At 40.3% G+C, this 24,628-nt stretch overlaps 1 protein-coding gene across 1 annotated transcript in view; it reads right to left on the bottom strand.

Moving 5' to 3' along the window:
- The window catches only part of ZBTB16 (zinc finger and BTB domain containing 16), a 131,550-nt gene that overhangs the window by 6,928 nt on the left and 99,994 nt on the right, over nucleotides 1-24,628 (bottom strand). The window contains exons 4-5 of the mRNA XM_069740704.1: nucleotides 22,507-22,593; nucleotides 1,647-1,817 (exon numbers count right to left, since the gene is read on the bottom strand). Coding sequence (XP_069596805.1) covers nucleotides 1,647-1,817; nucleotides 22,507-22,593 — 258 coding nt within the window. The remainder of the gene's footprint in view (nucleotides 1-1,646; nucleotides 1,818-22,506; nucleotides 22,594-24,628) is intronic.

The following is a 24,628-nucleotide window of genomic DNA, read 5'->3' as shown; positions in this document are numbered from 1 at the left end:
GTCAATCTTCCGAGAAGTCAATTAGAAAGAAAAATAATATGGTGATACTAACCAGAAGTACCGTAATCCATTGTCATTACTAGGGAACCAGGGTAAGGCCTATATCCTATGGAAGCCTTTGAAAACATGGATGTATGTATGGCTAATGGAAAGTTTTTTGTTTTTTTTAGCATGGCTGGCCCATAAAAGGCATGGGAAAATGAACTATGACAACCATATGCTCAATATCTAAAAATCAGCGCCAATTGACTTGGGACTACAAAGGGAATGGTAACGCCCAGTTATACATTTATTCACAAATTTCTAGAAGGAATAACAGAGGACTTTATAGTTATAAGAAAGAGGCAACGAAATGGGGAATACAAGCATTTAGTAAAACATCAGGCTTGGCAGTAGGTCCTTTTTTAATCAAGTTACGGGGTTTACATTTTTTTTCCCAGGGGAACAAAATAGAAAATGTGATACATGATGTGTGACACCATCATTTTACTCAGGAAATACTTTCTGCCATTCATCAATACTAAGAGTATTCATGTGATGAGCGAATATAAAGAAGAAAGTTTTGAAGAAAGTTTATATGGTGCTGATTATTGAGCAAGTAGGGTGAACCAATGTTCAATGGGCACTGTATATGCCATTATAGCCCATGACCTCTTCGTCCAAGAGGGCAACTAAAATATACATCAAGCAACAACGAGGCGCCTTCGTATTAACTATTCCTACCAAAGATTTACATTTTATTTACAAATGGGTCTAACCCCTGTGGCCAGAAGAAAGGCGGTAACCCACAGCTCCTTCTCACCCCTATTGCACAGCTATTATGATTGTACATCAAGAGTCCCTCTAAATCAATGCCAGGAGGCTGACAGTGGCTTTGCTATCAAACACAGCTGCTGATGTTAAGCACACAGACTGGGCACGCATGCTGAAGACACCTCTTGCATTATTAATGAAAGCACGCGCCGCTCTGCAGCACAAGACAAGGAGGGGGATCAATTGTCTACCTATTACACTTCCTACCCCTCTCAACAGAAAAAAAAAAAACACAAAACGTTGAGCGCTGGTCAGTGGCGGCGAATAAAGAGTTGCCTGCCGTGAATTATGCCGGTGTCACTTAGATGACTTTAGTAATTGTAAGCTGTTTATATCATCAGATGATGGAAGTAAGAGGTCATTGGTCATAACTAACCTTAGGGGAGGTGGAATTATTGGTTCTTCTACAAAGGTTCATAACAGATGGTTGTTTGCACATCGGTGCCAACTGGAGCTTCAGCGTCTTCTTTGCTTTCTGTCTGGATTGCAAATCGACTGATGCCAAGGCTAAGTTGCATTATTTCATGTCACACTTTCTCAAACACCCATTACATATTAGCAGACAACTAGTGCGGTCTTTTATGACTTTGCCCTATGTGAGCAGAGGCTTTGGTTTACGGTAGTAAGATGTCTGACCAACTAATTATAGCACATGAGGAATTTCCAGTCTAGTGACCAATAACAGAAAACAGTTTGTAGCATTCTGTAAAAAGGTAAACCTTCAAAAAAAGGCACAATATTCTCCTGTGTAATAGACCAACAAATCGACAATCTGCAATCGAAAGCAGAAAAATTCTGAACGGTGCTGTCCATGGTGCTGTAACGTTTCCTACCTGTGTGTGAGCGAAGGTGCCGTTTTAGTGCGGTATGGCTTGGAAAAGTCCGGTTGCACTCGCTGCAGATGTAACTTCGCACTCCTGCGTGGACCTCCATGTGTTGCTGGAGAGCAGTTTGAGTCTGAAAGCGCTTCCCACAGAGGAGACAAAACACGGCCATATCGGAACCTGGAAGAAACAGATGACAAGATGACACAGCATTCAACTCTGGATACACAGCAGGAATCACGAGCATGCTGCAACCTCTGATACAACCATCTCCAGAAGCCTGGTGGCCAGCCTATGGGCCTCTGGGGCAGATACTGACATTTTTATTAGGAATAGTGGGAGATGCTTGCAGTATGTACAAAGCAGGCACATACAGTATAACGATCTAGTATGGAGAAGTCGGAGACATGGCTTCAAACTCCAGAACCGCTCTAAGAAGGTTTCTTAAGGTAACGATCAATTGACCAAAAAACAAACTCAATGTCTCTTATTTGTAAGTTTAATATCATCTAGCTTTGAGGTAGAAGGAAACAAATCAAGTGTTTTCTTACTATGAAGTGTCCGGAGCTCTTTGCACCGATTGCTCACAACTCTACCCTTCAGCTCTTGAGAGATGGCTTTACATCCATTATGGTGACCACTACAGCCGTCAGTCAAAAGCAGAAAGCAGTGGTTGCAGAGAGTTTACTGGCAAGGACACTTTCCACCCAGTTATTGAGATATTAACTTTTACCATTTTGCATATAATCTAGCTGCCTTTGAGACCGATCACCGCTGTTGGACAGCAAAACACGAGCACTTCTAACAAGCTCTTTTCTATTGAGCTTGTAAACACAGTTTTGAATGTTGGCGGAATCACTGGAGCGCGCTATTACCTAGTAATCCCAGCTAGCGTCATCACAAGGTTTACAAAGCTTGACTGAGGCAGTGGTCGGTCTCTCAGGCAACAAGCTGTAAATAAAAGTGTTACCATCTCAAGAATGGCTACAAATGTTGATAAACTGCTAATTGAAAAGTGCTTGTTTTCCAAGCAGTCCATCAATATTCAATGAAGATGAAAACACTTTATTAAACGAGCGGCTCAAAAATTTTCCTAAATTTTTTTGTAGATGCTGCTGCCTGTTGCACCCTTTCTTGCATCTCATTTTAGAAATACCATTCTTTATATTCACAAACACATCATGAAAACATTGATTTATATATTCATACAAAGCATAAAAAACTCATTACATGAAAATGAGAGAGAAAAAAAGAAAAAATTTAAAAAATTCAAAGAATTTAATCCTTAAATCATTTTAGACTTGGTACAAAGACACAATGAAGACGACATTAACGACAATAGAAGAGAAGTCCGCTAGAATCAAACTAAAGATGGTTTTAATAGAGTACAAGTCATTTACTTCAGATGGAAAAATTGATGAAGATTATTATGAAAAAAAAAGAATTACCGTATATTTATGCATGCGAGTAGTCAAGTTACATCAAGGCCAAAAATACAAACCAAATTGGGTCAATTTTTATGGAAAGGCAAAATTCAATAATTTTTCTTTGCGAAGGTAGGATGATCAACTCGACACAGATCAATACCTTTGATCACCATCATAAAGTAATTTCGACATAAATTAGAAGAAATGTGTGGCTTGATTTGGCCTCCTACATGCATATAAACATAGTAATATCTCTAATCTCTGTAGTCTTTTCTTAATTAGGGTCACTGTTACAAAATTGCAGAACTCAATTTTCGAGACATCATTTATAGAGTAACTGCACTTTCAGAAAACTTTTGACACATCAAATGTTTAACTCATTTAGATCAATTATGTAAAAGTGCACTTAGTCTTTAGGATCTGTTGGATCCTTTTGCCTGAGAAGTAGAGGGAAAAAGTGTTGGGTACAGGTTCCAGAAATAGGAGTGCTGTAGGTTTTTCACAGGTTTAAAAGAGCACCTTTCATTGAATTTTCAATTTAAAAAGAGGTTGTCTTGACCTTATCATTGATGGCCTATCCTTATGACAGGTCAACAATGTATGATTGATGGGGTATGACACCCTGTGACATTAGCTGTTCCGGGGGTTGGCTCTGTTGTGAAACTCTGTCGACAGTATAGTAGCAGCAGCCGGGTACTGTACATCTGTCGCCTATTCGAACCAATAGGGGAAGATGTGCAGAACAAGCCTGTAGCTACTATTCTGTCAACAGAGCTACGCAAGAAAGCAGTTCTGGCCACCGCCAACATCGGGCACAGCTGACCAGTGGGGGGTACCGGGTGTCGCACCCCCACCCCCACCCTATAAGGATAGGTCATCAATGTTAAAGTCTCAGACAACCCCTTTAAACAGATTGCCTCCACCAATTGCTGCTGTTCCAAAGACTTTAGAACAGGTATTCTGTCTATTCGGTGCCCATCAGTTTTTAAAGTTATGCCTACAAATAAAGAATAGTTTTCCTTTATCCATATGGGTGTATACCACAAAACTTCTCATTTGTCTTTTTTCCTCTGACTCTAGCCAATCAAGACATAGTCACACCCAGAGAAGTTCTGTGGTAAACCCCCAGTTAGTTGTAGGAACAACTTCCATCATTTCAGGGGAGCATAACTTTGGAATGGAGGCACAGAAGACTAAGAAAAAAAAAGCTGTTCCAGAGTAAATGGAGGAAGGCTAATAAGAGAAGATTGAAGACACAAAAGAGCATAGTAGAACCAAAAACACTCAGTTTCAAAAAAAATCACAGTAATCCGCAAGTGCTAGTAAAAAGATGTAAAAAACAGGGTATTTGGTTGATACGTTTTTTGCAAAAAATGCATACGAAGCTGCTCCACCAAAACGTCAAGGTATACACATACCCATACATCAGTTAGGACTGCTCTGATATGGGTATACCTTGACGTTTGGGGGAGCAGCTTAGTATACATTTTTTGCAAAAAAACGTATTGACCAAATACCCTGTTTTTTACATCTTTTTACTAGCACTTGCGGATTACTGTGATTTTTTTTTTAAACTGAGTGTTTTTGGTTCTACTATGCTCTTTTGTGTCTTCAAGTTTTTTGGTGGAGTGTGAGCATGTTCCTACAGACTTGTTCAATGTGCAAGTAGCCCATGTGTTCCTGTTTCCATAATAAGAGAAGATACAGAGTTTAAATTAAAAAACCCAGTTTAAGGTCCGCTGTAATGAGACACCACTTCAAATGAAAAATCCCTCCACACCTTTTTGGATAAGGCCACCCTAGTAAACACATGTAGACTGATCCTTTTCTGACAAAGGTTTCATCCCCAAAAAATATATAAATAAAATAAAGGTGCCTTCTTAGGATAAAGTACAGTATACCTTCATGGGGGTCAAGTGTTTGACTTGAACCATGTACCTTTAGAAGGACAAAAAAAAAAAAAAAAAAGGTTGAGAACTTTTTGCCAATGTTAGGCTTTCATATAGAAGCTGTAAAAAAGGTGTCAACTTAAGTAACCTCATGTCGGCTGAGAAAGGAGTTGTACATTTTGGGCCAGTTCATTATTAAGCGAAGTATTTATGAGGTAGAGCATAATGGACATGTAATGATTTTTCATTTAAAAAAGAAATATAATTAATCATTCATGAATGGAAACCCCCATGTTTTAGGTTTATGTTGCAATAAATGTATAAAAGTAATGTATTTCTAACAAAAAAAAAATGCATAAGAAAAGAGAAAAAAAGAAAAAGTGGGGAAATACAAAAATAAATCCATTAAAACAAAAAAATACCTGCTTTCAAAACAGCTTTTTTTGTGCTTCCATTTCTCCCCATCTAGGAGAAACGTAATTGTTCTGGTTATACTAAATGTATAAATGTATACTATTATTTGATGCAATTAATTGCCGCTCACAAACGATTTAAGAGATAAAAATTGAAATAATCGCAAGGGGGTGTATGTTGACAATTAATGTTCGTCCTGAACCATTCATGGTGAAATTACGCAGAATTGCCGCTTTGGAGAATTAGCTATTCAGCCGGTGTTTTTACCCCATTCTCTCTCCAGATCTTTTTAGGGAGAAAAAAAAACAAAACTGCTCCGAAAATTTGTATTCAATAAATTAAAATAAACACACACAGACACAAGGCTCATTCAGGGAACTGACGTCTTAATGGCTTTTTCTCTTTTTTAGAAGAAGATTACAAATTAAGCAGCTTTTAAAGACATTTTATACAGGATGCAAAGAGAGGCCTGGAATAGGCTCGCTATTCATTTCCCTGGTAACCAAAATAGTGTCTGTGCAAGCGGCCCATACTGTACTACGAACAATAGGCCACACGGCCGCAAGGACGAAATACTAAGGGGAGAGTAATGTATACAATTCATTTAGCTGGAAATTAACTTTTTCTCTTTTTAATTCGCAGTCTAAAAAGCTTCGAAAGCGAATTCGAGAAAGAAAACGGTGAAATGAAGGCGTCTTGTTGTTAGGGACTCTACGGCCATACAAAGTATGCACATTTATCTCTGGTTAAAAAGAAATGGCAGCTGCTGAAAGCAAAACGGGCTGACTGGGAAGCCGCACCTCACCCAAGATTTAGTGTAAATGTACCGGTTACTAGACTGTTTTGACTAAGGAGTAAGAGGTCTAGGATTGCCACCACATGTCAGGGACGGAGGGTTATATCTGGCCACTCTGTGAAGGCGATTACTCTTCCATACATCCTCAAAAGCTGTTCCATTTGACTGCCATTACACAGTCACACACACACAGTGGTTGGGCCAAGCATGAATGTGGATATTAAGACATTGCCAGACATTTCTGTTGGTTGCCGGTTCATAAAATTTGGGACATTTTGATGTGGCCTGCAAGGATTTAAAAAAAAAAAAAAAAAATGACGACCATGTCCATTATTTTGGCAGGGTTTACCTTAACATTTCCCCTTTTCCAATTTGAACTGTGAACATACCCAAAGTTTACAAGATTGTTTTGAATAATTAGCAAACTTAGGACTAACGACAACTATGTTCCATCTCGTCAAAGAACAAAAAGGTTCAAACAGTGAAACTTTACAAAAATGATGAGAGTTGGGCATCCCTATAAACATAAGCTAGTTCACATGTCCTGCTGAATTACTTGGGTTTTGGCCAACGAATGCTCCCATTTTATATGCAAACCTTTTGGTCATTGGAATATGAATTGCAACCTTGATGTAGTATCTTGTAGAAATATTTAACATCTCCGTTTATAGGGTTCACTTCAAAAGAAGTTTATGAGCAGTTTGAAAACTTCATGAGCTACGCTAAAAGCATGCTCTTGAAAATCCTCCACGGCTATTGAAATTAGACTTCATAGTGCGTAAACCTATTAGTTCGATAATTTAAGATGCAGTGATGACACCAGAAGTCAATATGAGAATAGCTATGGGCAAATCAACAATCAAGTCACTGGGCAAGGTCTTCATATCGCGGCCCATTTCACGGTGATGAAGTCACGGCTCGTACATAGTTTGGCTTTTTCTGTGGCAACATACGGATGCAAAACCTGGTCGATAGAGAAACAAGACAGAAGACAAGACGAATAAACGCTATCGAAACATGGTGCTGGAGAAGGATCTTATCAACACCATGGATGGTAAGGAGAACAAACAAATCAATTTTGGAACAAAATCAAGTCAGACATGTAACGCAAATAAAGGATCACCAAGCTACGACTTACCTACTTTGGACACATCATAAAAAGACCGCAATCACTGGAAAAGGACATCATGGTCTTAAGAATAGAAGGAGCAAGGCGAAGCGGGAGATTAGCAACTCTATGGCTTGATACCATCAAGATAAAGGCTGATAAGACCCTGGTGGACCTACCTAGGCTTGCACACAATCGATCTTCCTACAGAGCGTTCATCCATCGAGTCACCATGGCTCATGATAGGGCTGAAGGCCATTAAAAAATAAAATAACCCTATTGAATAAATCATGCAGAAAAGTATAGACGAATGTTGACCATCCGGTCAGAGTTTTATGTACTTTAGAGCAACTTCTAACTACCCCATCCATCATTAGCTTGCTGCTCAGATGCCCCAATGCTGCTGCTAGGCTCTACATGTGTTAAAATTCACACACACACACTATAATATATAAATATATTTATGTCCTCCTTTTCCCAGCATAAATTAATGCACCGTCGTGCCACTATTAATGCCCCCTTATCCGACCATACATTATATCAATGTCCCATTGTGTCACCATGTTAATGCCCCTTATATTAATAAGGCCACCTTGTCACTCTGTATTAATAGCATCTCTTTTGTGCCTTTATATAATAGTACTTCCATAACCATAATTAGATATTTGCAGACTACGTAATGAAGTAATATAATGGTGCCACCTGACAAGCTTCCTGCACTTCAGATGTCTGCAGACCAAAAACCTAAAAGCAGTCTGTAGCTTCCCACAGTAAGCGGTGGAGCAGGGAACCAACGCTCTCTACTCAGCTACAGTTTTCAACTTTAACCACATCACGAGAAAATGGAGCGTATTAAAAGCAGTGCCTGTCCACATTCAGTTGAGTACCATAACACCCCGGCCCCAATTGCAGTCTAAACCTCTGCAACAACCACAATCGTTACATCATGGTTAGTCAAGTTCTGTATACCCAACAGACTTGCAAAGGTTTTGCGGAGATGTCGAACAACATTTGTTCGAAAAAAAGAACATTACCACTTCCCTTTCCGTAGTCTGAATATGCATTTTTGCCATAGAGTGCATTCACCCACACTCTCTGATAGCTTGGACATTGAAGATCACAAGTAGTAAATATATATTTCAGAAACGGATTATGAACCTACATTGTGCAGCTACAAACTAATCCCAACCTACGTGATAAATAACCATCAAACAATACAAGGCAGATGAAAGCGCACCGTCGTGGAACGGATATCGCGGTAGATAATCTGAATATTTCCCACTTCAAGACACAAAACAGGATACGATTTGTGGCGTTATTCGGCATCAGTAGGTATCTCAAGGGTTATGAAGAAAAAAGTACTTTAGCAAATTCATAGCTACAATTTCTTTTGTCACACCAGAGCGGTGTAGTTGAGACGTTCTAGCCAGCGAGCAGTCTGTGGCGTGAAGTCAGAGTGGGTAATTAGTAAACATGGCGTTTCTCCACTAGCTCATTGGCATGCGAGCCGGACGGAGGGAGCCTCGTTTAAAATGCAGCCTGACGGAGCTTTGCGGGCTGCAAACCATTTGTTAGCTCCTATTGAAGAGGCTTCGGGGCCAGTGGCAATTAAACTGGAATTAGTGTTTGGAATGAGATACAGCAGATTCATACCGGGGAAGGGAGAGGGGACGGGTGGAAGTGTTAAGGGGGGCAGCCTGACTTCTGCAGAGTACCTTTTCTTTTACCATCAATATCCTCCCTCTCTTTCTGGCTTTGTTTCCGGAGCAAGGGAAAAAAAAAATAAAAAAATACGTACAGCATATGTGCTGGAGACGGTGTAGCAATTTGTTTAGAGCTATTATTGCTTGTCCTAGCACAGTGCATATAGAAAAGAGTTACTCTAGATCTTCCAAAAAAAAAAAAAAAAAAAAAAAAGGGATTTCCCTCAGTAGTGGCCAACAAACTGGAGTGCTACCTTTCATATTAAAAAGGGAATTTGTCAATAGGATCAACAATCTAAAGCCGTTTATAGTATATGGGAACGCAGGTCATAGCTGAATAAAATGATGATACCTTGACATCTGCGATCCGATGTCTTCGCTAATTTACATATTAGAACATGGATTTATCTAGACTATTAGGATCTATGGGTTGGAAATAGATCTCCACGAGAATCTGCCTCCAGAGTACACACTGTAAATGAAAAGGGATGTTCCCAGCGTGAAAGATGTAGATCAGGAGAGCAGGCTGTCAGTCATTACATGTCTCACGCTGGTAACATCTACTTTGATGTCCCTTAAGCTCTGGAGGCAGATTCTTGAGGAGATCTATGTCCGACCCATAGATCTTAAGAGCTCATTTACATATTAAGAAAACTGGGGATTTCTCTGGAATAAGAAATAGGATTGCAGATATCAAGGTATCATTGCATTCCACTTCCTATAACCTACATGCAAATATAGATAGCTTAGGATAGTTGATCCTACTGACAGATTTCCTTAAATTTTTCCACCAATGACTGTTTAAATTCTTGATGTCCTGTCAAGCTGTGACACAAGTTGAAACTCAATATTGGAATGCCAAGCCTAAAAACGTAGATGAGACCTGATTAAATGGAGACTTCTCTTAATTAGGACCACATGGGATGATTATAAAGAAGATGTACACTGAAATCTAGGATTAGAATTAGGTCACCCTTAGGACCACCATTCTGCCCGTTTCTTATATTTGCTTGGTCCTGGTATCTGTTTGCAGCCTCTTCTGGAGGAGATCTTATTTATACAGTAAGTAGAAGAACAAACCCGTCCTTTGAATTCCCACTATTAAAGTTTCATAACAAGAATCAATAATGGAAAAAAAAATGAAGATGTTGGATTACATTTCATTGGAAATATAATTAATAGTATGAGCCCTTAGTCTACTCATTCATCCCTCTTCTTAAACTCTTCCCGCAGAGACATCAGACTGGTACAGAAATGTTAACAGGCAACGCTCCCTGGGAATTGGATCTCCTCCAGAGGGGACAAAACTGTTTAAATAGTGCAATCTATAGGTAGTTTCTAAAGTTGAGTAAAAAGATTTGCAAGACTTGTCCAGTGGCCATGTCTATAGTCCTTGGCCATCAGACCAAAGCATTGCAAACTTTCGCCTATCTTTCAGCATTCCCAGTGCTTCTAATTAGTACGGTCTGGCATATCTTCATATGACAATGATGTTACACTGGACCTATCAGAAGAGGTGCTAGGATATGAGGAGGCTTGCATGGCTCTATTTGGGTAGCAACAGAATACCAATGAGGCCAGTGGACCAAGGTTCAGTAAACCTTTTTGCTCAACTCAAGCAGCAATTGGAGACTGCAGTACTAGTGTAAGACTAGTGTAAGACAAAGTGCTCAGATTCCCCCTTAAAGACACGTGTCTTCTTATGATGTGTAATGTATATTGTGACATGTGTTACTAAAGTGATGCTGTTACAGTTTGATCAGTCGGGAGAGTTACAGTTAATGATTGGTGCTTGCCTTGCCTGGGATAAGAGGGTCTAAAGTGCACAGGCAGAGACCATTTGTTGTCAGGGAGCCAGACAGGGCCCACTGTGCACCAGAAGCAGACCTATGGTCTGAATAGTGAGCCGCATGTCGTGGGTGTCCCTGACGTGAGTGGAGACGGAAACCTTGGAGGGTTCCAGAGTACAGGAAGGAAAGTGACCGAAAGACAGAATGACGAACCAGAGACGAGTCCTGGGACAGGATGTCTAACAGTATAGCCTCGAGTTCACAACTCAGAGAATTAACTGGCCAGGACCGAATAAGGAACGCGATATGACGAAGGTGCTCCAAAAGGGAGTTTCAAGGCATCAGCCTGCGGAGAAGCTAAGCATCAGTAATATTGGCAAGCGAATTTCCCTAAGAAGAAATAAGGATGCGGAACTGCAGGTTGAAGTATAGGACTCTCACTTACTGGACTGTAGTACTATGCTTGGTTGTGGTCAAGATAAAAGGAACTTGAAGCAGAAACAAGTAAGCTTGGATAAGGTGGATAGACTGTGTGAAGATTCTCCATATTGTAAAGGAAAGTGAAGTCATGCAGCCACTATATATTGTAAATGGTCCCACCAAGGCAACCTTAAGTAAAAAAGACTGTTTATTTTCGAGTGGTGGTCCCTCTCATTGAGCTTTTCAACATCCGGTCCTGGCCAGTTGAAGCCACCAGAACCACACGGCCTGCAAGGGCGTGGCACCCCATAGATGAAGCCCCTGCATAGACAAAGCCCACACACTCAACCAGGATCTTCATGTATTATGATGGGGCGCAGAAGACTAGTACCACGTCTACGACTAACGCCATGCGCCGCATAAGACTCGCAATTTGAGGCAAGACAAATTTTGACAAAACTGGAGAATTAAAATGTCAAAAAGATTTGCTAATCTCTGCCAATAACCATAGTCAGATTTTAAAGCTCTTTTATGGATCAGACACTCACAATAGAAGCTACTTACAGATTGCATTAGCGTCTATTTTCTTCTGCAGAAATGTAATATTTCTTGCAGTTGTGTGGATTAGAATATTGGGCACTATAATATATGCATGTCCTAAGAGATGTACCATGAAGATAATGAGTGGATTTGTGGAAAAGCAAGAACAGGAGGTATCCTGTTCAAGCCATCATGGGGACCAGACTAGGGAATGCAAAGTCAACTTAAGATTGTGCTCATTGGAGCTGTCTTTAGCATCTCACCCATCTTCTATTAAATCCATTGAGAATTCTCCAGGCACATGTAAAAAACAAGGATAATGATACTTGTAGAATGTTTCAACACTCCTGCACTGTTCACTTGGCCTTCTTGCAATCTCCGTAGTTTCTCATCTTAGTTTAAAGACATGCTGGTAGGTCAATAGGATCCAGACATCGGTGTGCCAGGTAGCTTTACTTCTGCTTGAGGAAATAGACTTATCTTGACAAACACTCTGGTGTATCGGAAATAAGTTCTTTGGTTGCGTTTAGCATCCAGTGTAAGGTACAGTAAGCTTTTCTGCAGACATGACTTATTCTCAGATAAAATTGGAGGCGGAAATGAGACTTAAGTAGTGTTAAGAAGTGTTCAAAATGGAACTTCATAAGCATCTACAATGCAAAAATTTAGATTGTAGTCTTAACCAAGAGACCACCATGAATGTAAAAGTGGATCTATAGGAAGACTGCGTCAGAGAAGGCACACATTTTATTTACAGATGTAGCAGTCGTCTACTTGACAGCAGTTACACCATTTCATAGTAGAAATCCATAATGATCCCAGCTATCCGCACAGCATGGCCGTTTGAACTATTTTAATTGGGAAAAGTGCTATAAAAATAGGACACACTTTTTTCATAGCTCACCACAGCCATTAAAGAGATTGTCCATCTCTAGGGGTAGCTTACATGGTTTTTTTCCTTCTTTACTTAAATGCATATAATTTGAACTAAAAATAATTTTTCCAATTAAATTTCATTAAAAAGTTAGAGCTGGTCGCCTACTATAGCCTGTGTGTTGTAGCGTGTATTGCTGGCTGCAGAATTAGATCATTAAGGATCAGTCTGCCCGCTATGATGGTCTGATGGGGAGTTTGTGACCCCTTCATCTGTTTTTTTCTAAGCTCCTCTCAGCTTATGGAGGACCACAGACTACATCTAAATTGAATGTGCAAGAAAGCAAAGAGCTTGGAAAAGCCAAATGGTGACATGTTTTAACGAAACCCAAAAAGGGCAACAATTGTATTTATTCCCAAATACAAAAAAAAAGTTGAACATCCCATTTAAGCAGCATCTTGTAATACAATAATTTTGTTTGTAGGTTATGAAGCATTAGCTATGTGATGCGATATTTAGTATATCGAATTCCAATTTTCAGACATGGGGTATGAACACATGTGGTGGCTACGGTACGGATTATTCTACAGAAAATGCAAAGTATTGCAGTAGTAGCAAAGTAGACGAGGTCTTAGCAAAATTCATCCATACACTGCAGAAAAACCTGACTTGTGATCAGCACCAAAATTGACCTACAGTGCGGCCGCCTTTATGCCAAACGAGTTATAGTGTGTGATTGGGATTGGAAACATGACAACAATAAGATGAGTCCGAAAAGAGTAGTCTCTTCAGCCCTTTAAATGAGGCAATAACAAAATTCTCAGGCGGCATCCTTGTGCTAGACTGGATTTAATTTATTCCTGAGGCCATCTGGCCAGCGTAAGCACAAAGACCTGTCCCTTGTGAATGAGGGGCCATATTTGTCACACCCCCTTCACCCTGACCTCACTGTCCCTGGTCTTTTCAACCAGGGACAAGCCAAGGTTCATTCTTTTTCCTCTATCCATTGTCTGCATCCCCAATGGGTTCCAAAGAGAGGGGCCGCCACTAACAATCGTTCTAAGGACGTCCCCATGGATGGCTGAATGAAGAGTGTGACAGCGAGTCGTTAAAGCCTTTGACACTGGAGGGGCTGCCATCCTACTGTAACAAACATATTTAACCTTCGTGACTTTTGAAGGGTTAAAAGGGGCAAAGCTTCCTATGGAGTATACCTAGAAGACGGCATTGGTTAGAATCCCCAATATCCTGCCATGCTACCCATAGAAACAAGTCCAGTTATAGGAGATACATGAGGCACAAAGACAGAGGTGCATGTGAATTCCCTGAAGACCATTGATCTTGATTGTTATACTTGGGACTTGAAGCTTAAAACATGAATTATAGGGTGTATAATGTCATCTGATAGGTTTCTTTAGGTGCAAGGAGCAGCCACCTGTAGTTGCAACCTTAATTGGCTTCATCTCCAGTTGTGCCAATGAAAATTACGTCTTTTGTCACTCTAGGCAAGGAAATTGCCAACGGTTTTCAGATGAAGCACCAAACGAGGACACAACTGCTCCCGATCAACGCAGAGATCAGACGTTTTTCCTCTTTATGCACATCTGCTACTTTTTTGGCCATTATGGTTCCAATTTCCACATATTGTATAAAAATATGTAGGCACGCCAAGAGCGTAGACAGTGCCAATAAGGTATCCAATTCATCATTTAGCAATTTTCTCAGTGTGACGATTTTTTGAGTTCTTCCAGTGTTGGCACTTGAATGCGTTTTTCCAATCTGTCTGTATGATACATGTACTAAACATCATAAATATAAAAGAAAACAATAAAAAAAAGGTATTCAAGAGGTAAAAGTGGTTTTCTTTTATAACGGTTCAGCATTGAGAAGAACACTCAAAAACTATAGGAGTTGGGGATTACTCTGCCAGTGGTAGCACATTCTAGAGAACTTGTGTAGGATGAGAAAAGAAGGAAACACGGTGGCTCAGTGGATAGCACTGTTTGCAGCGCTGGGGTTCTGGGTTCAAATTCCACCAAGGACAACATCTACAGGAAGTGAATATGTTCTTGTTATATTTTCATGGGTTTCCGCCAGGTTCTTACATTCTAAAGACATACTGATAGGGAATTTATATTGTGAGCCCCATTGAGGCAGAAATTATAATGTCTATAAAGCATTGTGGCTTATGATGGCGTTATATAAGCAAATTTAAAAAAAAAAGGCTGAATTATGGAGGAGGATTGTCCTAGACTGTGAGCAGAAGGTAGTGTATGAGTAGGGTCGTAGATATGAGGGATGAATTGTAGGGCTATGTAGAGAGCTTTGATAGTGAGAGTGATCAGTTTAAAATTGTATTCTATTGAGGATGGACAACCAGTGCAATGGCTGGCACACAGTGGAGAAGACCGTGAGAGCAGTTACTTAGAAACAAGAGCCTGAACATTTACAATAGTTTGTAAAGGGAAGGGGAGAATCTACTGAAAGAAAGACGACAAGTTAACAGAAAGTTACACTCATGATAAGAATGAATCAAAGCTGCGGCAAAGGCCATCATACATGTTAGACCAACACTGTCCGGACCTGCAAATATCAGCGGGGTTGGCCGACAATCTAACATGTATACGAGCCTCTCAACTTTCCCCGATAGATGATGATGGGGGAAATGATAATGATCCAGCATGTCCGATACTGGAGGAGTCTAGGCGCGACTCTCGCAGAGAGAATACACGAGGGCTTGGCAGAGCAAGTGCTCCTGTATATTGCGGATAGAAAGCCACTTATTGTGTATGGGGATCTCAAGAGGTTTTAATAGCCTTTTTCACAGTAAGAGAAGGAAGGTTCTTGAGAGGTTTGAGGTGCCAGTGTCATGGCCAAGAGATTAAATATAAGGAGCAATAAACAGATCTGAGTTGAACAGAACCCAGAGATAGTGAGCCCACTGCCCATGAGCTACGTAGTACAGCACAATGAAATGGAATTGTCAGGTTTAGTTAGGCATCAAAACTTGTCACACGGCCATTCACGTTACACAGCAGAGCCACACTCGTACACTTACAAATCATTGTGAAAATGGGTAGAACACTTTCTGACATGGGAAGACATATCACTGGTGCTACTTGTGTAGGCACACAAGGGTCCAAGAGGTCCTCACAGGGGTCCAAGAGGTCCTCACAGGGGTCCAAGAGGTCCTCACAGGGGTCCAAGAGGTCCTCACAGGGGCTTTCCTGGCCATTACCACCTCCAAAGCAGTAGGGATTGTGCATTGTGATGAATTTTTGGACTGCAAAGGGCCCACATATTGTTCTAGCACAGGCGCTCTTTTCTGTCTACCAGCTGGCTTCTCGACGTATTCAGCGTATTGTGTACAAACCTTTACAGTCAATATACGCAAGATTCAGCACTTATGTCACTAAAGCAAAATGGTCTTGTTATGGAGGATATGAGTCATTTGGATAAGATCTCTGCCCCATTTGGCTACAGCTGACAATTTTGGTGACATTTTTCTAAAAGAAGGACAAGTAAGGAAGGTTTTGCCTGCACTCACTATCCACTAAATCAAATCCTTTTATTTCGTTGGTATTTGTCTCATAATTTCTAGACTATTTTTTTTCTCTGAACATCCAATGGAGACCATTCTAAATCTGCAAGTAAATCCGCCATAACATCCACCCATAATAGCGCTTATGTATTTCCTAGCATCTCCAGCCAAACACAATCGTAGATGAGGATTGTAAACAAGAGTTCCCCCTGGAGCTTTTAAAAAGGAGGGAAAAGGGAATATCCCCTTCTGTTCCCTCTCACTTCCCTTGTTTCCTAGAGAAAAATAAGTGTGGGATAAAGACGAGGGGAGGGGGGAGCTTTGTGTCTGCATACTGATCAGACCCTCCAGATACAAAGAAACAGGGCTTTAGGTCAAAGCACGAGATGACCCTGTGACTGGACAAAGCTTATAATTAATCCTAAGGCTTTAAAAGGAACCATTTTTGAAAATCGGTGTGAAAAAAGTGGGTTGCTATGGAAAGATCAATAGTTCTGGTATTTTATGTAGCGCACTATTCCCCCCCAAAAAAACAAACAAAACGGGAACAGACTGAATGAAAAGTGATTAGACAAAAGGAGGGCAGCCTATAGGTAGTAAGACATCCGCTACACAATAAATAACAGTAAGAAGAATTCTCCGACAAGATCAGCCTTCGTTAATGAGAAAAGTTCCCCGGCATCAAGTATGGTCCAGGACTATATATTAAGAAAGGTAGGATTGAAAAGGTCTACATGATGGCCACTACAGAAGGGGTTAATGTTAAATATTACAGGGGCAAAATAAAGGGCAAAACCTGTCCCCGTTCCATATTGGTGTTGCTTTTGTGAACCTGAGGGGAAAGGTAAATTCTGCCAAATTGCTAATCCCCGCCCAATAGCACAGTCATGGGAAAGTATGTTGGGTTGGTGGTGGGGATTACAAATGGAGGAGGGAGCACCGTAAAAGCTAAAAACACAAAGTTACATATAGAAGTCAATCAATTCTGGAAGGCCATTTCAATTTCTGTGGATGGTAATTGTTAGGATGGACATGGTACGATTCACACTGGAGGCGGCCATCCTAGAAGAACGAGTTGGTAATGCAATGTTTCTGGTTACCATAAATGTGACAACATTTATTGTGGTTGTATATAGTTCTATTTTCTTTCCTACTTTGATAATCATGGTGATAATTAGGCTGTGCGAAGGGAAGAGATTCAGCAAATCATATAACACAGAACGCCTAAAGAGATTTCCTACATTCGTAAATTAGCTCTCCTCTGGAAGGAAGAAAAGGTTCTCATATTAGCCAAACATTTAGCTATCCTTCGGAAAGAAAAAAATAAATCTCATTAAAGCAAATTTGCATACGTTTTCCCAAATGCGTAAAAAAATAAATAAAAATCGGTCTCCATACATCATCTGAAACCCTAGAAATGTCCAGAAGTAATGGAGACCAGTGAAGCAGGAGGAACAAGCTAATCATCGAGATGTTGACTACTGGATGTCACCAAGATGTGAACGGGTAGACCTAAACGGGGTTGTGTGGTAGAGAAGAAATAAAACATTTCCAAGTACTTTATTATGGCATTTAGACATCCGTGCCAATCTGTCCAAATGTGCTCCACCAATGCATGGACAGGCGGCGCTCTCCCGACCAGAGCATGACATGTTTCTGTGAAGCGGTCACACTTGGGTCGGGACACCTGCAGCCGTCCGTGGACTGGCGGTCCCATATTGGATCTATGTGCACGAATGTTTGAATGAGCCCAAGGCCTCTTTCACACTTCAGTCTTTTGGCGTCAGTTTGAATCTGCCGTTTTCATCAAATAGCGGATCCGCCATTTTTTTTTTTGCGGATCCGCTATTTTCCCATAGACTTGCTTTAGCAAGTCCATTCCATCTGCCATGTGACAGATCTGTAGAAATTTGGCGAACGTCATCTAGACAGACTGACATTGCAACGTTTTTTGTCTGCGCCGAAATGGCGATTCATGACGGATCCGTCGCGTCCGCCATTTCCTACAATGGCTGCCTATGGACGACGGATCCGTCGCGACCGTCATTTGGCAGATCCGTCACCCCAATCCGCTTTTTCAATCGAGCATGCTCCAAAAAGTTGATACTTTTCCCAGATACACGGATCCGTCAAAAAAACGGATCCGTTAGAACAGTTTTCTCAACAATTTTGACGGATCCGTCACGATGTCGGAGCAGACTGACGCCAAACAACTGAAGTGTGAAAGAAGCCTAAGGGGTTCTGGTTCAGGATATCCATTAATTAGCTCAAAATTACTACAAATGGTGTCCTCCATATATGATAGATAGAGAATATATATATATATATATATATATATATATATATATATATATATATATATATATATATATATATATATATATATATATATATATATATATATATATATTTATTTTTTTTTTTTTTTTTTTTAATTTTATAAAGTTTGCAAGTACGACTTTGAAGGTCTGCTACAGTCCGACCAATGAAAGTAATGGCTGCTGGCAGTCTACTAGTTCTGACAAAACTTTGATGCAAAATATTGGTAAATAAAAAGTAATTTGTCATCAGGTTTTTGCTTTTTTGCTCCCCCATGTAAGAGCATCATGATCTAGAGGCAGAGATCTTGATTCCAACGATTAATCACTTATTGGACTGCTTACAGCAGTTTGGATAAATTCCCTCTTTTCTCTGCTGCAGATCTACCAGTGATCTGAATGCTGAGCGGTGTATAAAACCGGCCCACATCGCGGATTGGTAGCTTTCTGTGTACACTGTGCATAGGCAGAAAGCTGCCAATCAGTAATGGGGGCGGATGAATTCAGAGCTCATTAACATGGAGAACTAAAAGGCAACAGGCCAACTAGTCCTCTAGTGATGATCTCCTGCTGATAATACAGCAATTGTATCAAGCAAGTGAGTAGTACCACAGTAAGCCCTACATTATGTTGTTTGATGATTAGGTGGCAAAAACCTGGTGACCGATTCCCTTTAAATTTGCAAAATGAAGTCAACAAAGAGCAGCACTTAAAATGTGTAGTTAGATGAAGTAAACAAAAAAACAAACTAAAAACAAAAAAAAGGATTGTAAGTAAATGAATCCTGACATAGACAGACGCTTCCCCATGGATTATTTAGGTTATAGCCGGTCACCAGGACCAGTCCACTCTATTTTGAGATGTTGCATAGAAACCTGGTAGCTCCTGATGAAACCACAAGCTGCTAAAGTCAGACACTGGCGCATCAAGGTCATGGGTAGGGAACAGCACAGCTGAACGCGGGATTCTGGAGGAGTCTGATTAACCATTACAAGTAAGAAAAGACGTTAAAAAGTAGAAGAAGAAGTGGACGGGCTGAGCCAAAGATATCGACATTAGGGTTGGTGGCCCATCACTGATATCATGTTCATGTCGGCGAGTATAGATGTCATTGGAGCCATTGGGTTAGCATTCTTTATTAAATAGAACAATAGAATTGAAAAGTCAAGGTCTCTGGTAGTATCTCACCACTTCGTAGACCTAGTTTCATTTTGAAATGATAAAATGTACTTACAAAAGAAAAAAAAAAAATGAAGGTTCTTAGTGCATAAATTTGCCAATTCATGTGTGCCCATCAACCAGGACAAGGTGACCTCCCTCCGATGTCCTACTAAACATGCCTCTTGGGCTATAAGCCTACAATTTAAATGATCAGATAGGACCCTAATATTTAGTAGGATAGGACCCAACAAAGGAAGGTCACCGTGCCGTGGTTGATGGGCACACATGAATTGGCCAAGTTGTGCGCTAAGAACTTTTTTTTTTTAAGTACATTTTATTAACAATGCCGTTTAGATCTCATGTATTCAATGTTTGCATATATCTCGGCCCTTACAGAGTGCTGCGTTTTTTTGGGTTTTTTTTGTATGTTATGCAACCATTGCAGCTTGCACCTGTTCACATTTTATGGAGGTGATGGTCAGGTTTTTTTTTTTTTTTTTTTTAACAATTATATATATATTTTTCTGCTTTTTACTTTTTTATATGAAACCCAATGGGTGACAGATGCCACTGCTTGACACCCATGAGACGTGTACATTTGATTCTTACGTCCACAGCCCAAGTCATAATATACTAACAATTACAGTTTATGCAATAAAGATTAATTAACAGACATTTACATTATCGTACCGGAGCGAAGTCAATGCAAATGATGGCGTTTTATAGGCGCCGTACATCAGCCTTGATCAATATTCGGAAAGTCAGACCAATGAAAGTAATGGCTTCTGGGAGTCTATTAGTTACGGGACATTGGTGCTTTCTTGGACCTTTACTTAAAGCGAGCCTGAAGGTGATTTTTAATTCCTTCAATCATCCCGAACCTTGCTACATTCATGTGTCTGGGGTTTTATCGACGGTGTTCTAGCTCCGCAATGTAACATTCACTTGACTTAGTTGTTGCAAACGTATTTAAAAACAATAAGCGAATATCTGGAAGGAAATTAACTTTGGCACAAGTCTTCGATAAATCAGAACGATGAAATTGCAATTTAGATTTCTTGCAAATATTGCTTCCCTTACTATCATGTGTTTCCAGTCTCGAATCAGTTCTACAACTTCAGAGCTCTGCAGGTTATCAATACTGCCACCTAGCGTCCGGCCAGGACGACGCCCGGGGAAGATGAATGCCGAGCGCTCCGCCAATTGCCATCATGTTATTTACGTAAGAACATGTGCCAGGCACGCTTTCGCTCAGGTGTATTACAGCTGGAATTTTTTTTATTTTTTTATTTTTTCACGGCAGAATTCAACTAATGTGTACTAGCAGCTTAAACGTATACAATCCGAGACAGTCATGAGCCAGATCTCTATAGAGTTAATCAGCCGATCGTAGAAAAAAACAGGCCCTAACTACTGCGAGAAAAAAAAATAAATGGTATACGCCAAGTCATGACTGGCGACTGATCATTCGGGCAATGCCCGTCGGCAGCATTAAAAGACATGGCTTCATCTAGAGTTACTACGTCATTGTGCAATCATCATGATATGCCATTTCACAAATGTATAATAGTTGTGATATTAAAAAAAAAAAAAAGGCAACAGGTCATCAGATTTAGGCTCTCTCTTTAAAGGACAATGAGCACAATAGGGTCTTGGCCAGTAAATACCGTAAGTAGAAGAATGTGGGCAATGGTGCCCACCCGGTCGGGTCGTGTGCTCACAACTGCTAAAAAGGCTTAGGCTGCTACAGATCCATGTTTATGGAAACCTCAAGGACTGGGATGAAATGGGTTAATTCTGCTCTGCCGGCAGAATAGTGAAGAGGAGTCGGGAATCCAGTTTATTGGTCAATGCATTTTGAAGCATCAAACTTCATCAGGTCGATGTCCTGATGAAGAAGCCTGATACTTTGCAACGCGTTGACCAATAAACCGAATTCCGGACTCATTTTCACATTATCAAAACTCGCAATCAGTCAATGAAAAACCTAAAAGTCACCACATAACTTTAATTAAAAAAAAATTAAACCTAAAATCAACTTAATAATAGGCACAAATGGAGAGATGAATATGGCACAAAAACGCTAAAAATTAAAAACAGGCGCAAATGAAATAATGAATGATGCCAAAAGGTAAGGGAAAATTAATCTGCACTGGTTCCCTTTAATGCTCAATGTAAAGTATAGGAGTTCGGCTCAAATGGCCACTAGAGATGAGCAAATCTGCCCACATTAGTTTTGCACAGTCACTCGAATCGGCCCGGAGAGCATCTCAAAATTTGGTCCAAATTGAATCTGACCTGAAAAGATCTTTAACTATAATTTTGGGTCTGGAGAGACCTCCGAGCATAATAAAACAGAGGGTAGGAAAGGTTAAAAAAATATTATGCTCACTTGTCCTAGGCCCACCTTTCACCTGTCCTCTACTGGCTTCAGACAGTTTTTTCGGCACTGACCAGATCGCACACAATCACGTGTGACACTGTCAGTGCGGGAGTATCCAGTGCGAAGACCGATCTGAAGATAGTAGACGACCGGTCGGGAAGGTGCGGTGGCAGGACAGGTGAGGGGCAGATCTAGGACATGAGAGCAAAGTTTTTTATTACTTTTTAAAGCCTTCTACACCCCATAAAGAATCCAGCACCATGATGCTCAGTCTGTTTTTGTGCAAAATTGAATCTAGAACATTTTTTAGGGGGAAATTCTTAATTCCATTTGTTTGTTGCAAATGGTTTCGCTCATCGATAATCCTGAATTTAGATGATGGTACATTTAATACAACATTACACCTGGAAACTCTTCCATCCTTTTCAGTCTTCGGTTCCAGAGACTTTAGCTGTTTACAGTCTTTAAGTTGGACTAAAGAGTGAACGGCGCGGCTGCCACTCACCATTGTGCGTCCTCCGGTGAGCTTCGTAGGCATCTTCCTTGGAGAACTGGGCTCCGCACTGCTCACACACAAAGGCTTTGGCTCCAGCTGTTGAGATAATAAAAAATAGTTTACAAATCTTTCATGTATGTTTCCAACTGGTCCAAGTTATCTACTGTACCATACCACTCAACCTATGTGATGTTGATAATCGGGATGAAGGACACAACTCAAAGAAAAATGCATATTAAGGAGCGCATCAAGCTCTATATATGTATTCCTGGGATACTGCCGAGAGCATCGACGGGGGTCCTCATCACTCACTGGCATCTGTCATTTATAAAACATTGCCTACGCCTCACCTCTAAAGGGCACCGCTGTCAATCGTCCTAAACTTGACAGTCTGATCCAAAGACGCAGATGAAATACAAAAACTTTACGCTTTCGCAGATATACCTGCTCCACATTAGCTAAGGGTTGGACATCCTTATAGCGATTTCCGAGAGGCATCCATAACTTCCCAAAAGCAGAAGAAGAACAAACAAACAAAACTATTGCAGCTACATGGTTGCAACCAGTCAATTGTGAATGCCTTCAGTTTTCCGAAATTGGGTCATTAAAAAAGAAAAATGATAATTTTGGGACATGTGGACGGGTAATGTTTAATAAAGAATCAAGTTATACTTGCACATCAAAAGACATTACTCCCAACAGAAATATAATACGGTTTGTAAAGGGTGTGCTATGGTGGAGGGGGGTCTGACGGGCCCATCAGAGTAGAAAATAAAAGTAGATCCATTAGACTTTACATCGGAGATATGTCCAAATGGGTGCAATGATAATACTTACAATGCAATGGACTGGAATAAGTCCTAGACCAATAAAATGCATTGTTCCTACAATGCGGCCATTATAATTTCTCTCCCTTCATAAAAACCAGGTAGAAGGTGACGAAACAATATAGAGGTACAGAAACAGATTCCAGGGATGTGACATTTATAAGGATGTGTGCAATAGTTTCAATGCAATCATTGTTTTATCAGCAGTAGATAATCACTACAGGACTAGGTGTCAAGTGCAGACCAGTCCAGCTAATTTCTGTAATCCCGCCCCCACCACAGATTTGCAGCTTCCTGTGTACACTGTGCATCGTCAAAAAGCTGCCAATCAGTGATGTGGGCGGGGTTATATACGTATAAGCATTCTAAGCTCTGCTACATCGACAGCTGGGAAAACAGAGATACTATTGTAACTACAGTAAGCAGAAGAGTAAGCGGCACATCGCCAGAATCACTGTCTCTGCTCCTACTACATGCAGCTCTCAGATTGCATAGCAAGAACCTGCAAACAAACTCCCTTTCATTGTAATTGACCTGTTACATTTGCACCTATAGCAAAAAAAAAAAAGGAACAAAACATACACCACTTTTTTTTTTACACACCCCCGTCCCAAAAAAAAAAAAAAATTTATATAATACTAATAATAGTTTTCATATTTGACTCATAAAAATTCCAAAAGGATTTAGAAAAACTGGCTGGCAATTTGCTAACAATATGTTCATGTTCGGTTTGACTAGGAGGAACATTGTGTTCCAAAACAGTCTTCTGAAAAAAAATAAATAAATAAATAAAAAAATAAAATTAAAAATACATCCACAGCAGCCAGTGAGGAGAGAACAATGAGTACAGACAGAGCTTGCTTTATGGCAGCCTCTTTGTACAGTCTTATTTACAGTACTCCTTATCAGTACAGGAACAGCCCCTGCCTGCCAAATTCAAATAGCGAGTACGAAGTGTTCCCTGAGCCGCGCTTTTTTTTTTATATCATTGTCAACAAAACAAGGAGGAGGAAAAGCTACCAGAGCAGAGAGTGAGTGAATACAAGAATAGCTTCAAGGCTATTTTTTTTTATATATATCTTTTATTTCGTAATTAAAAGCGGCAGGCTGAGACTACATGTTCACAATTTTGAGTGGGTCATGTCTGTGTTTAATTTACGGCAGATCGGCAAATGTTAACATGTTTTTGAATATGTCGTTCAGACACATTGGGACTAGAGCGGAGCAAAAAGATTTGAAGGACCATGGTCCAGTTACCATATCAGTAATCAGAGGCCATCGGACCAGAGCCCTCCAAACCTCGT

This window comes from Ranitomeya imitator, chromosome 10, assembly GCF_032444005.1.
Source record: "Ranitomeya imitator isolate aRanImi1 chromosome 10, aRanImi1.pri, whole genome shotgun sequence".
Lineage (NCBI taxonomy): Eukaryota > Metazoa > Chordata > Amphibia > Anura > Dendrobatidae > Ranitomeya > Ranitomeya imitator.
The sequence above is the reverse complement of the archived record's forward strand: the minus strand, read 5'-3'. Positions and strand labels throughout refer to the sequence as shown.